The sequence below is a fragment of the Crotalus tigris genome, unplaced genomic scaffold (assembly GCF_016545835.1).
Source record: "Crotalus tigris isolate CLP2741 ecotype Arizona unplaced genomic scaffold, ASM1654583v1 scf7180000024307.1902530, whole genome shotgun sequence".
NCBI lineage: Eukaryota > Metazoa > Chordata > Lepidosauria > Squamata > Viperidae > Crotalus > Crotalus tigris.
The window spans coordinates 237040-253002 of NW_024100479.1; the positions used below are offsets into that span (position 1 = coordinate 237040).

The 15963-nt window shown below is 37.5% G+C and overlaps 1 protein-coding gene across 3 annotated transcripts in view; it reads right to left on the bottom strand.

The window, feature by feature from the left end:
• The window catches only part of LOC120299681, a 289240-nt gene that overhangs the window by 53664 nt on the left and 219613 nt on the right, over positions 1–15963 (bottom strand). For 2 of the 3 annotated variants that reach the window (XM_039324734.1, XM_039324735.1), the window contains exon 4: positions 5967–6172. In XM_039324734.1, the coding sequence (XP_039180668.1) occupies positions 5967–6172 (206 nt within the window). Of the gene's footprint in view, positions 1–5951; positions 6173–15963 lie in introns of all 3 variants that reach the window. The other variant, XM_039324736.1, reaches the window with a different exon arrangement.

A 15963-nucleotide genomic window follows, 5' to 3' on the forward strand; every position in this document is an offset into this window, starting at 1 on the left:
TAGGTCTGGGTGAAGGGGTGTTCCTCTCTCAGTATGGTAGCCAATCAAACTTCAGGGTTTGCCAAGAAGACAGATCAATACACCAACCAGACAACAATATTTGAACTGATTTAAAGTGGAAAACACTACTTTCAGCATTTTTTGAGCAGGAAAACACAGGGAAAAGTTGCATTTGCAGTGGGTTCCAAACAAAGGACAAAATATTCTGTTTTCCAGGAATGGTTGGTGGACCATGTTCCCTATGGCGCAACCTAGCAGCGTGGTTATATACTTAGTTATGTGACTTAGTTTTAAAACACGCTTCTATCTTTCCTTAAAGGCAGTTGAATGCTTATAAGAAAACACTGGATTAAAATGACTATTCATATACACATTCCTTAACCAGAATAACACATTGTGTTCTGTTGTATAAATGATATTATCAAGGGTGGTTATGAATACTGAATAAATCATTGGAGCAATTAGTTCAGGATTATCTACACAAGAGGTTGGCAACTTTCTTCTCTGGAAGAGACAGAGGTCCTGCCATTGTCCTTTTGAGGGATTTGTTGGTCTGCCTGTGTTGAGCTAGCTGGTAAGGTGGTCATTAAAATGGCTAAAATGGACAACTGAGGAGGCTGCAAGCACTCTTTCCTTCTCTCTTGCAGGCTAGGCAAATATATTTCTGTTTAGGATCCTACTGGATGGTACACCACATTCTACCTGTGGGCTGTACGACACCTGGTCTCCACTATCTGAGATTAACTCTGAAGGGTCTTAAACTGAAGTTTTTAAGGGATTCCTAAGTCTGAGATCTTTGACAAGCAAAACATATGTTCTATCTCTAATATTACAATTGAGTGATTTTATCAAAACTATCTTCATATTTGTGGCTCAGCAAAATTAACGTCAGGACCAATGATACCATACAGTTCAATAAACCACACAGTCAGGATTACATAATTAATATTAGTAATAATTGAATTTAAAAGATGTTTACAACGTATTCCTGAGGACAAATTTCAAATTCAATTAGTATTATTAAGTATAATTTATTATATTTCAAATTCATCTAGTAACCTAAATTCTTTGGGTGGATTACAAATTTATTTAAACAACAAAAACGTTTGTAGCATCTTAATAATTGCCAAATATATCATTGCATACATCAGTGTTTCTCAAACTTTCTATAATTATAGGCCACTAAATAAGTCTTTGGAAAATCTGGGGATCTTCCCTATGTTTAAGAATGTAGGAAATCTAGTTTTTGTTTTTTGCAGAATACACTAATAATCATACTCACATTTGTGTTTACCTTGCTATCAGCTCCATTTTTAAAGGACATTTAAAATGAATTATTCTTCCAAATAAAAACATATTTGTTCAGGTATTATTTTATGTATGCATTCTATAATAATAACTCTTGGCACAAACCTGCCAGTCAGGAATGATCGTTAGTAAAATTCTCCAAATATAAAGAAGCTAGGAGTCCACTGAAATTCCATTTTTAAGTAATCATTGCAATTATTGCCATTTACATGCTTCTTTGGGGTTCCTGGTATAAGTAACCTTTAGTACAGTATGTATGGACACTCATGACCTGTTTGATATTTTCAGTTTTCAACGCTCATGTTACTACTCATCACTTGTATATTTCAAGAATTTGTCCGTTTTCCCAAACCAGGAAAAAAGTACCTTTAGCTCTGACTAGCAAGCCGATAGGTGGATGGAAGGTTGCATGGGCTGTGAGAAGACACAGCTTGGGCCTGGTTAGCTGTCTGGTGATGAACCAGGGGAGGCAGTGGTTAAGATGGCAAGTGACTTTGATCTGACCAGGCAAATGTCAGTGACGACCCAGAGGAGATAAACAGAGATGGCTATGGCTTCAGAGAAGAATGTGGTGGATCCTTGGTGGACTTCTGTGAACCGCAATTTCACAGAAGTTTTGTGAATCGCAATTTCACAATCACTGGCTTAAGTGATTATGGAACACAATTCATTTCACCTATGCAAGTTTACACAATAACAAATTCGCTCATCATAAAGTTGCCATAAGAATGATAGTTGTGCTGCAAAAGACTTGATTCATCTGTTCCCCTGGAAATGTATATGAAACATTAAAAGCAGTCACTCAATAGCTGAATGAAAGAAAATGTAGATTTTCTAAAAGTAGAAAGAAAAGAGATTTCTCAGTAGCATAGGAACAATATAATAAAAATGTAAAATCCCTTTTTCTTATGTTGAATTTTATCGCAGTGGCAAGGTTATTGATTGGGAAATATTGGAAGAAAGATTCCTTGCCTACTATAGAAGAATGGTTTTTTAAAGTTTCTTATGTATCAGAAATGGCAAAAATTTCGGCTTATCTGAAAGACCATTCACAAGAGAGATATTTCTCGGTGTGGAAAAGATGGGTAAATTTTGTACGGAATAAATATGGGATTAGAAAGTATTATTTAGCTTTTGAATAATTTATAGTTTAAAGTGGGTTATTTTTCTTTTTTCTTTTTTTATTGTTATGTTATGGTTGGACTTGTTTCTATGTATTGGAGTTAAAGTACTTTAAATTTTTTGGATGTATGTATAGTTGATTGATGTTCATTTAATTTGTATGGTTTTTTTTGTTTTTTTAACCCTGTATTCAGCTCTGGGAAGGAGGGGGGAGGATCATGGGGGGTGGGAGGGAGGGAGGTATCTTATTGTAAAAAGTTTATAAAATTTTCAATAAAAAAATGTAAAATCCCTTTTTCTGTGCAACATGGAGCACCTTAAAATAAATTTTACAAAAACCTAGCAGTACCATATGAGATTTTTCACAGGCAAATGAAGAAAACAACAGAGGAAAGGATCAAACATTTCGAAGAATTCAAGCCTCCTTCTGATTTATTTATTGATCTAAAACATTTATAGAGCCTCCCATCTTATAGTAAACTCTGGATGGCTCCCAATCAAGCATTATAAACATCTCTGAGTCATATTGTGTAGTCACTCTTAGCTCTCAGTAAACAGGATTCACATGTTTGTTTGTTTGTTTATTTATTTATTATTTGTGAGACTTATATACCGCTTTAAGTGCAAGCACTCTCTAAGCGGTGTACACCAGTAAGCAATGTATATATATATTTACATTGCCCCTAACAATCTGGATCCTCATTTTACCTACCCCGGAAGGATGGAAGGCTGAGTCAACCTTGAGCCGGTGAGATTTGAACCGCTGACCTGCTGAACACAGTCAGCTAAAGTGGCCTGCAGTACTGCACTCTAACTGCTGCGCCACCTCGGCTCATACTCTCTGCACAATAAACTGCAACACCGGGAGAAGCCACACATGATCAGCGAGACACTTGTTGCTTCTTTAGGCTCATGTCCTGACAAAGGTATAGCACAAACAAACCCAATATGCACAGAACACCTGAAGGAAGGCAAAATATAAAAATGTGACACACTTTAATTAGATACATCTTTGGCTTCTGTTGTTTTGGTTGGAAAACAGCTGCAGGTGTCCTCCAATTAGCTCCCCATTTTTGCAAATATCAACTGTCATATTTAATCTGTTCCGATCATTGTGCAGCTAAGTCAACCTTCATCGTTCTTTCACGATACATTTACAGCCTGGGTTTCTAGCGTTCAAGCTAACTTTCAAGCTAGTCAATTAATGCATTATTTACAAGTTCTGCGTTATTAAAAGCAGATTCTTAATTTGCTAATGGGTTAGTAGTCCCTGGGCAACTTTCCAATTGGTATTATATTGAGGAGAAATTAAAAAATAAAATAAAATAACACAATCCCTAGTCCCAAACTACTGGGGAAAGGGAAAAAAAATGTAAGGTTGGTATTTAGCTGCTTTGCTGCAGTTTTTATTCAGATGATATGTTACTTTTAATGATTCTTTTGTCTCAGCTCCCATAGACCCGAATTAAAGCAGAAGCTAGCCAATTGCTTTAAAATAGGGAAAAGCTCAACTTCACGCTTTTTTTTCATATTTGTTTTAGAAATGTCAGGCTTTCTGGAATGACTCAATACATGTTTGTGTTGTAATATAAAGCAGCCAAATTTACAATACTGAACTAGCAATGCAACAGATTAAAAAGGTTAGAAGTTAGAATTAAATACAATTAGCATTTTCTTGCTTTTGTGCTTCCCAGAGCGAATACATAATATGCCAAAATGCTTATTTAAATTTAGACTACTTTCTGAAAATTATGTCACCGGAATTTCATTTTTTTTTTTTTAACCTAGTGCAACCTTTTTCAGGTTGCGTTCTGCTTTACTTTGTTCTTCACTTCTTTAGTCACTTCATTAAGACCTGAACCTACTGTACTTCTTCTACAGCTCCTCAGCAGCTAAATTACAGCCACCAACCAGAGAGAGTGGCCCATCATTAAAATGCTGACATTAAATGTCTGAAGATAATTCATGTTAGTGACACTTATTTACAGGGCATACCTACAATTTCACAGCACCATAAATTAGTTTCAAACAGTAAATGTCAACATTTTTATAGTGACCATCACAGCTTCAAGATAATTGTGTCAATATGAGGCTGGTTGATTTGAGAGAAAGGGAAAGGAAGATGGGTTTAATTATGGATGAACATTAGTTCAAAGATTCAGTTTTAATCCAAGATGGGAAAAGATGGAAGTTTGTATAGAGGCAACTCAAGAATTGTTGCAAATGCAGGAAAAAAACCGAACAACCCACCAGTCCTCCCTCAAGGATCACATTGCAAATCACAATATGGATTTTTGCCGTTTGACCATCACTGGCTCAGTTGCCTTTGGAGGAATTAAGTGAGGTGTTGCTGATGCTGAATAGGTGCAAATGTGGTTGTGGGAGAGGCCCTGAATCCAAAGTCTATATGAACTTTAAAAATTTAAGGACAGACCTGGTATTGCTTTGGAAACTGCCCATCACATAATTAACTAAAGATCAAATTAGTCACATGGCTGGTCATATGGTTTAAGCCAACTGGCATTTTATTGCTTGTTATGTTTTTTTATGTGTGCTTTGCTAGTCAGCAAGTGGAATAAGAAAAAAAAAGTGTAGGTTTTGTATAACAGATAAGTATATTATCCTGAAATATTATTCTTAGTTGGGCGGACGGAGATAGAAAAGACAAGAAGAGCACTTATGGCAGTGTTTCTCAACCTTGACAATTTTAAGGCGTGTGGACTTCAACTCCCAGAATTCCACAGCCAGCAATGCTGGCTGTGGAATTCTGGGAGCTGAAGTCCACATGCCTTAAAATTTTCAAGGTTGAGAAACACTGACTTATGGCAGATATATCACAGTATGTAGGTATCTTGTTGTACACAAATGCACAACTAATCATTCTCAGAAAAGCTATGGAAGAAAAAATGCAGGGTTTAAACTGTTAATTACATTTATGCAGTAGCTATTCCCAACTTAGGGCTCTCCACATATAGCTGGTCCTCGATTTACGGCCACAACTGAGAACAAAATTTATGTTGCTAAATGAAACAGTTGTCAAGTGAGCATTGCCCCCGTTTTATGACCTTTCTTGCCACAGTTGTCAGTTGAATCACTGCAGTCCTTAAATTAATAACACGGTTATTAAGAAAATCTGGATTCCCCATTGACTTTGCTTGCCAGAAGGTCACAAAAGCTGATCGCACGATCGTCATAAACACATTCCAGTTGCCAGGCATCTGAATTTTGATCATGTGACCATGGGGCTGCTGCAATGATTGGAAGTATGAAAAACGGTCATAAGTCACTTTTTTTCAGTGCTGTTGTAACTTCGAACGGTCACTAAACAAATTGTTGTAAGCCGAGGACTACCTGTCTTTGGAGGCTACAATTTCTGAGTTTTCAGCCAGTGGTGCCTTTTAAATATATCCGGGCTATCAGATTGGAGATGGTTCTTCTGTAGACCACCCAATTTTTTTTTTTAAAAAAGCCAGACAACCTTGATCATTTTCACGACAGAAAAAGCAAGAAGAAACACAGACCCTATTTCCACTCACTTGGTCAGAAGTATCTCCGTGAGTGCTCCAACACAGATGGCTGCTACGTTGAAAAGTAGACCTGGTGGAGGATCCTTAAATGCAACGATCATCTGGTAGACCAGGAATGGAGTGCTGATCATGAGAACCAGAGCTGTGCAGAGGACGACCCATTGATGCCACTGTGTCGCCAGAAATCTCCAGGGTGACTTTTTCTCAAGTTGGTACTGGAGAGAAGAGGAGACACAAAAAAATACGCATGATATTCAAGCAACTTAGGGCCATGCAATGACAAATGCTTGCTGCCAATAGTTTAGAAAGGGAAAACTTATGAAATGGTTCATATTGGATCATAAATATATAAGTTGTTGGGAGCTTTTCTGATTTTCACAAAAGGATTTCAACAATATTTCTTGTTTGCTTATATTGAGCAATGTATTTATGGCAGGAGGGAGCATTAAAATGCAATCAGTGACTGCATATACAATATTTGGGAATTTTAAAGATTAAGACAATGGGCGACGTACACCATCAACAGAGAATGGCCTTGAGCTACTGGAACAAATCATTTGAGATTCAGTTATTGCATATTAACTTCCTGAATCTTCATTCTGTCAAAAACTAACAGAGAAAACATATTATCTGAGATCAAAACTCAAAAGGCCCAAGTCAGAAAGAAAGTAATATTCATTTTCTGGGATCCAAAAATGCTATATTTAGTGGAATCTGTCCTAAAGAAAGAACAATATGAACATTAAAAATTGACTCTGTTGCTTTGCTGTCACCTGTCACGAATGAATGAAAGGTAATTCTTTTCCACTCCAAGCTTTGAATGAAGCCAAGAAATTAAAAAGAATGTGTTTCTGGAAGTTGTAACCCTCCCCCCCTCCCAATATGTTTACATTTAAAAACAGAGAACTTACATTTGCAAAATTTACATTTTAAAAGCTCACATATACAATTAATATGTTAAAAAGCGTAACACAAGAATATTTTTTAAAAATGATTCACTGAAGTTATATTCAAAACTATATATATTAGGGAAAATAGCATGCAAAAACTGAGAGTATTAGAGTAAGTTAGGAATGAAAACATACAGATTTGAAAAGCAGATCTTTAAAAAAAAATACTCTAATTGCCACATTACTAATTGGGACAGCAAAAGAATCTGATTGATATAGATTCAACTTCCCTAATTAAGGCATTGTTCACATTCTCCTCATTTTATTGCTACGTCTGAATCTTATTTACTTCATAAGTAGCCTTATTTGTGTTGATACTTGCCTCTGGAATTCCAAAGTCACTCATGGCTAGTGCAGAATTGATCCTGGGTCAGTTCAAGACCTAGTCTTAAATTCTTTAGAGTAGCCACACTGACATTTGGTATTTAAATAGTAACATGTTTAAGACAGTTTTGATCTGAAAGACCTAAGGGAGCCTCTTGTATGGCACATTTGATGAAACTACGTGCAAAGTGCTGTGAAACTATCAGAGAAGCAAATGAAGTTCTTAGCACGCTTGGTGATTATGAAGGACTCTGGAGGACTATGGGAGGTGTAGTTTCATAAGGCTAGGTTAATTACAACTTCTACTTATCTGTCATTTTCTTTGAAACTTTAAAAAGCATTAGCCATAACTGAGAGAGCTTTAGGATCTAGGTCTGTTTTGTGACCTTAAGTTTCTACTTAATTATGTACAACTTTCAGTCTTGACTTCTTTTTATCACTAAATAGGTAACTTTTTCTTTCAAGGTTCTTTTTCCAATCTGAATTGCTCATGATTATTAAAAAAAGACAAATTCACAATATTATTATTGCAAAGTATGCCACATCTACTATAATTTGTATCAGTACGATTGACAAATTATGTGACTTACACATGCAATGAGAAAAAAAATACTGATAGGGTGAAATGTCGCTAACCATGGTTAGGATTAAGCATGACTTGCAGATATTTGGTGTTTAAACACATTTCACCTGCTCTCATAGCCACAGGTGTAAATAAATATTAACATCTCAAATCAGGATATAGCTTTGATCAGTTAGAAGAAAAATAATATGCTATGCATCACACAGGGGGATTTGTTACATGCAACAAATCATATGCTTGTCAAATAAAGTGTTTTTTTTCTTGCAAATACACCATGAATTATACTTTCTTGGGGGAAAAAAAGATATTTATATGCTACCTTGTGGTCAATGGAAGTATATTGAAGTAAATCGATACCTTTAACTGAACAAGCCATACAACAAATATTTCTCTTTTATAAAGAAGTTTGTGCATTGCCTTTGTAACACTTCAGAAAGCTCAGAGGGTTGCCAGCTGGATAATCTGAAGATCTTTTCAGCCTTAAATGCTGCAAGCCTACATATGCTTCCTTGGAAATAAATCCAATTGAATCCAGTGGGGCATACTTCAGAATAACCATGCATAAGATTGGACTATTCAACACAGTAGGTGATGTGATGGGAAACAGTACTTGTTGGCTGCTGCTGCTGAGTGGCAACCAGGAAGAAGGAAAGTCTTCTTTCTTTAAGAAAATAGAACACATTGGAAGCTGCTTTTTACTGAAACAGACCACTGATCCATCAAGCTCATATCGTCTACTATATAGAGTTAGAGACAAGGATTTCCCCCCCAATTCTACCTAAAGATGCCAGAAAGAAATCTTGGGAGGTTTGCACATATGCATTACAGCCAGCTGTCCTTCCATAGCAGTTAAAGGGAAGTGATGATGGAGGCAGAAAGTCGGCACTCTTCAACCTCCAGTCAAAAAACATACAGTTCTGCGATGAACATGAAACTCTTCTGTCTTATTTATTAAAGAACAGTGGTGTCATATTGAAGAACGTCAAGAGGGATAGAAGTTTCATTGGGATCAGATGGTTTCCCACTTGTGATCCCAACAAAAGCTTTTGGTTGTGAAGCTCAGGAAGAAAAGAAGTTCCCAATGATGGAAAAAGGTACAGCTTGGCATTAGTGATGATCAAATGTGATTCTAACAAATATAGAGTGGCCTATTTAGACATAAGATTTGGTTTGAGCTTCAGGGGCTATGGCTGAGAACATTTTCCAATCTCTCTCTTCAATTAACTCACTTTATAAAAGCACTTGAAGTCAACTAGAACTATGGATTGTTGGAAACTTTATTTTGGATTGACTAGAACACTTGCTTTCAGATGCAAAGCACCTCCAGTATCTAACTGAAACTATTTAGCTAAATGGTCTTTTCTATTAAAGAAGAAATAGAATCATAGAATCACAAAGTTGAGAGAGACAGATTCCTGTCCAGGACTATTTCAGAAACATGGCTATTCAACTTTTGTTTAAAAACCTACAGTGACAGAACATCCATAATTCCAGGAGGCAGATTCTTCTACTGTTTAACTGTTCTCAAGAGTCAGGAAATTCCTTATTTGGTCTGGACTTCTCTCTGCAAAGCTTCACCCATTTTTCTTGTCCTACCCTTAGCCGTTGTGAAGAATAAATCCACCCCCCTTTTCCCTGTGGTAGCTTTTCAAGTATTGGAAGGCTCCTATTCTGTCTCCCCTTAGCTTTCTTTTCTTTAGGTTAAATATAAGGAGTTCTTTTCACTGGTCTTCATAGGAGCTTTGTGCTCTTCTCTGCACTTTTTCAAATAAATTTGAACTAATTTCAAACTTGGACAATGTATCAATAGTTTCAAGACTCTATTGGAAGTTACATCCAGATTTACACACTGTGGAAAAGTACTCTTCTTGATGCTTATCATTGGCTTAACACTGCCTGGGCTGCTTAGTGCAGTCTATCATTCTTCTTCAGATTTCTGTATTTTTAACTAAACGTTATTGTTCATATTATTATTAGAACAATCTCTCCAGATTTCTATCTACTGTTGAATAAATGGTGACTTGTTGAATATAGTTAATTTTCTGTAGTTTAGGTGTGTGCTTCAACAGGCACAGAATAATGCAGAATAGATCTTTCAATGGCTATTAACCATGATGAATAATTTTCTAGTACTTTGGAAATATACGAGAAGGAAAGTAGTTCACATCCTACTTCCAAATGGTATTTACAGTAGTTGGAAACAAGAAGCTGGGCTAGATCCAATCTTTCCTCATCTCATCAGACCCTTCTTATGTTCTTAAGAATGCTTTCAGAAAAGGAAATGGGAAGAAAACTTTATTAATGTCTGTTTTCTGCTTCGTTCTTCCATAAAGTATAGGTGCTGGGAATTGGTACAAAAAGAGTACTTTGATCTCATGATAAGGAGCTTGAATTGCCTATTAATTTTGGGCTTATGTGTACTACTGAGTGTTAATAGTAAACTTGCCACATTTAGTTCTTGGATAAAAGTTCTGCCAGTGTCAATTAAAAAAAAAGACTCTACTTTTAATTTTTTTCCACTGCACTAATTTGTGGTTTAAATGGATTTGTCAAACTGAAATATGAAAGGAAAATCATGTTTGAGCTAAAAATGGAACAGTGGGTGAAAAAGTCCTCCTGCTATATTTATGATTATCCAATTACTCTTATTATTTTAGTCTGAAACAAATTCAGCCTACCAGCATAACTGATTTTGCTCAAAGTAGTGGTTTATTCCATTGAAACAGTGATCAGGGTCAAGCCTACAGGAACATGTAATTGAATCCCCCAAGTGGCACCTAGGCTATCCCTGCTTCTTTCTACAACATTTTTTATGTGTTTTTAAGAGCAGTGCCTAAAGTCCATTTAACTGAACAGTCCCTTAGTTCCCATTTGGGACAGAAGCACCACACCTTTCAAGGTGCTTGCAGGCTTAAAGGATTAGCTGGTGACATCACCAATGCTGGGGGATGCCTGTAGTGGCTTCTTTCATTTCCCCATCAAAGAGCTGGAGTGAATGACAGGAGCTCACCTCACCATGCAGCAGCACTTGGATTTACAACAGACATGTCAAACTTGCGACATCACATGATGTCACTCAACGTATCAGGACTGTTTTGCCATTGCTGGCAATGAGGTAGGTGTGACTTCCATGTGACACATCCGGCCTGCAGTTTGAAACCCCTGATCTAGAACAGGGGCTTGCTAACCTCCATCCCAAAGTCCTAACCACATGAGCCACTGCACTCAATTACATGTCCCTTAGTTACATGTCTGCTTAAGTGTTCATTAGACAGAGGAGGAACATCTCCTGACTTTCAGTGCATTTGTTGAAAACAGCATGGAGCTTGGGATCAGCTGGCTGAATTATGAGAACAATTGCAAGCAACCTTTTAGGTAGGTATTAAGTGACATGATTTTACCTGGCGAGCCCATAAGCTCTTTTAAAATGTTTTGGGGAAACATGACCGGCAAATGTGCAGCACATTTCTGCATTCTTCTGGCATATTCTCAAAGCAGATACATCTAAACTTGGCTTTCAGATTAACTTTCAGCCTGCAGGTTCTGGCTGGTGCTGTTCTGAGCAAGTTTGCTTGTCTGTAACCATATGTAATCAAATATTGTTCACATGAAATTCCTGATTCAACAAATGTATTTTAAGAACAGTCCTTTTCATGGACTAAAGGCACCATTCCACAAAGCCATAAAATAATGGTGATGCCACTTTAATTTTTATTGAAATCCTCCCCTCCTTCCACTAAGTATAATTCCAGCATTTCAGAGGTTGTTGCAATTATTATTATTATACAAACTTGCTCAATTTTGTGAACCTGCCATGACAGGTGAAAGATGCTGAGTGTCAGGTGGGAAAAAAATCCATTGCCTTATTAAAAATTTCAGGGTAACTATTTAATAATGAGCACATCTGAACATAGATCTTTCACTCAGAGTCATATTTCACATCATGGATACTGTAAACTCTCCTCTGATTAAAAGAGCAAGTACATCAGATTTTACCAGCCCTCCCACAAGCCCTGTTATATCTTGCATAGCAATAAGTCAATATTCACACATTCAGCAGAACATTAGCACTATAGATATATGCTCCTATTGCCACATGCACATATGATCATAGTGCAATAGGGCTGATAGTGTTACCTTGGAGTTGCAGAAGTTGCATGGGCACATCATTTTATAGCTAGGCTTCCCTTTGTTGGGAGCAAAGTAAATAAACCCAAGCCAGAGCTAGAAAACATGGTTTCTAAGGCTACATAGACCTCCCAATTTTGTTTGTAAACATTTACAAACAATGATAAAAGATATATATCCCTTATAACTGGCTTGATAATTATTTATGGATGCTAAAGAAGAAGCAAATGTAAGTGGTAGATGTAAGAGGTTCCAGAAGTTCTGGGTGCTCCATTACTGGAGGTTTTAAAGAAGAAATTGGACATCCATTTATCCAGAATTATTTAGGGCAGTGATGGTGAACCTTTCAGAGACCGAGTGCCCAAATTACAACCTGAAACCACTTATGTATCATCGGGTGCTGGGTGGGCGTGGCCCATTGGGGTGTGGCCCATTGAGTGGGCATAGCTGCGGTGGTAACAGCAGACTGGGTGGCACTAAAAAGTTCAATCAATCAATTCCAACTTTGCAAGATCTTTTTTTTCCCACGAGAAGTTGAAATTGATTGACTGAACCTTTTTTTTTTTGCACACGGCAGCGGAGGCCTAAACCGAAAAGGTTTTATTAAACCCAGCTGAAGGCCTAGGACTGGGGCAATGGCGTGCCATAGGTTCACCACCACAGACCTATATCATTTCGGACAAGTGGCTGTGCATAGGCTTAACACCATGGATATAGGATCTCCTACCCATGTTTTCCCGAAAATAAGACTGGGTCTTATTTTTTTTGCCTCCAAAAGAGGCACAGGTCTTATTTTCAGGGGGAGGGGTGTCTTACTCACCTCTGGCACTGACAGCCCAGCTAGTCCACTTCTTCTGGGGCTGAAAGAGCAGCTTCATTCTGCAACTGCATTCTGGCCTGCATTTTGTAGTCATGCCTTTCTAGAAGGCCTATGCAGCTGAGTACCGAGCTATGGATTGAATCTAGCTCGGTCCTTGGCTGCAGATGTCTTGCAGAACTAAGCTATGGACTGAATCTATAGCTCAGTTCTTAGCTGCACAGGCCTTCAGGAAAGGCCTGTGACGAGAAATGCAGGCCTGGCTGCAAAAGATGCCTCAGAAGAAGTGGGCTGGTGAGGGGAGGCCTGGCTGCGAGGTAAGTGGGTGCGCATAGGGCAGATCCACACCCCCACCCTAGCTTGATTATTAATTGTGTGCCTCGTCCCCAAACTAGGGCTTATTTTTGGGGTAGGGCTTATATTAGGCCCATCATCCCAAAATCAAGCAAGGGTTTATTTTCGGAGTAGGCCTTACTTTCGGGGAAACAGGGTACTTAAATAGGGGCTTGGTCTAGAAGACTGCCAAGGTCCCTTCTAAGTCTGTTATTCTGAAATTCTGTAATGTATCCAGGATGCTAAGCCTATGGACAGTCTTTTCCCTGTTGTGGAAATCCCTCGGCTCTCTTGGATTTCTAAACTCTTCCTTTTACATAATACCCATAAGAATTCCAGCTGAGTGCAAGATAAGTTAAAGGCATTGGGCATCTTGCATCTGGTTAGAGGCACGACACTAGAAACCAGGAGACCACAAAGCCAGCTGAATCAGGTTGAACCAGTCATCCTGTTTCAACCCTAGGAAAAAGGCAATGGTAAAGCACTTCCCAAAAATGTTGCAAAAAAAAAAAATAATCACAAACAACTGTCTACATGGTTGCCAGGTATCAAGACCGACTGATGAAGGTGAACACCCACAGAATTCTAGCATGGTAGGCTAGACAAAGAAAGTCTTCTGGGATAAATTATCCCAGAACAAATCAGTATGAAATCACTCTCATAATACTGCAAACAAAACAGGAGGGATGTTATCAGGAGATAATTTCAATTAAGGATTGCTTTCTTTGCTCACTGTGGATCATTACACACAGGAATGAATCCTGTATTAATTACTATGCTATATTTCAATAAGATCCAGATTAAAGAGTTAACTAATATTTTGATAACCAAGGAGATTTGTCCTTGACTTGTTTTTGATAAGCTCCTTCCTTTATTAAATAAGGCTCAATGAAAGAAATCTAAATCATGCCCTTCAGTATTTCAAATATATAAATATATTGAAATTTAACCCCAATATGTTTTTCACCCCAACTGATTTTTCACAGTTCCTATAACAAGTTAAACTGATAGGCAACCAAATGTTTGAAAGGCTAATGTGGGAACAAATCATAAAAGCAGGACCAACTCTTTATTTTGCCCATAAATGGTACTTGAATACTCATTACATAACAGTCTTCACCAGCTCTTGATGCTTTGCAAGCTTTGACCCGAATTGATGTTTTTCTTTGTAATTCTATAAGAATGTCTGAGCCTGATTAGCAATTATGCATGATAGCCTATCAAGTAATTAAATTATATACACTTTTCTTCTGGGATGGAAGAATGCTCATGTTTCACAGGATGTCTACATGAAAAAGTCTGTTGGTATTGCGCAATGTCTCCCCCTGCACAATTCCTGCTGATGAAGTTATCATGAAGAAAGTCTTATTCTGAATGTCTTATGATTCTAGGAGATCCCATTGCCATAGAAAATCAAATTAGGACCAAAAATTGTTGATTTTTAAAAAATCTGAAATAAGATATTTCAAAATTTGAGTGAGGGTAACTCTGCTGAATCCTGATGGTATTCATATAGCAACTCATGGAAAATGAAAAAGCCGTCTGTTATTATACTACCAATTTACTTCCTTTTACACTAAACACATTATCCACATTCATTTTGCCTTGCCAAAAAGCTGAAAAATGTTTAAGAACAAACGTGCATAGCCAAATGGTTTCATGAAAAGCCTCCTATGCAGTCCAAAATAAGTAGCAGTCAAGTCTTGAAAACCAGAAAAAAGTGAAAGAAGCTAAGGGACATTCAGGTCCTAGAACAATATTTTCCAACCACAGGCTGTTCAGACATTTTAGATTAAAACCCTTATCACACCCAATTGCACTTAATGCAATTCAAGTCATCTGCAGCGCACCATATTGAGAAAGACTATCTTGGAGAAAAAGACAACTGGTTAGATTAGTGTGGTATATGAAAACTGCAAGGACAGTCTGAAAAGAACCAGGAATATGGGAGTGCCTCCACATTTATGTTCATCCATCTAACTTCATTTGGTGAGGCTACCAAAGAAGGACCTTCATCCAAAAGCCATCTTTGGACAGGTGCAAATGAAAGAGATTTCCTTTAGATACAATAAGCCCAAATCTTTCTGAGCTTTTAAGCTCATCACCAACATTTTTTACTTGGATTTGGAAAAGGCCTAGAAGTCCAAATGCACATCTTATAGTGTAGGAAATTGTCTCTGCTGAAACTCTAACTAAGACAAAAGGCAGGCATATTGTAAGCGAGTGGACAGTCTTTACCACTGAGCATTGTAAAAATCTGGGTAGAACGTTTACAGTATGTAGCTTTAAAAAAGTGGGTATTTTGCAGTGTAGTCAAAAAACCGGAAAAAGAAGGCTTCTAAAGGTTGAAAAAGGGGATAGAAAGCATGCTGTCTATTCTATATTACATTAGTTTGCAGAATAGTGCCATCACATGCTCTTGTTGCAATTTTTTTCATCTCAAAGTTGCATAAGACAAATCAGATACTTAGTGCTCCTGTAGTTGGAAAATATATCTTAATTGGCACATAAATATCTCCACATAGCTTTCAGGAGGAGTTTGTTCTCCCAGCTTACATCTCCAAACTGATGGTATCTGAGGGTGCCCCATCATATTGTAGGCACCTCCAGCAGTGTTTTAATTGCTTACGAATGAAAACTGCAGATTCCCTGAAGCCCAAGAGAATGAACTAGGCCAGGCCTAAATATACATTAGTGGGGATGTTGGAAGAGGAGTGTCATATCCAGTTGGAATCTGAGAAAGTCGTAAGGAAATCAAATATTTATAATTTCAGTCATAAAGGGGTGGTTCTGATCTACTTTAATTACCTTCAAAGATGTTGCTGTGCAAGTTTTAAAGTGCTCTTATCCCGATTTGTGCTGAATGAGGTC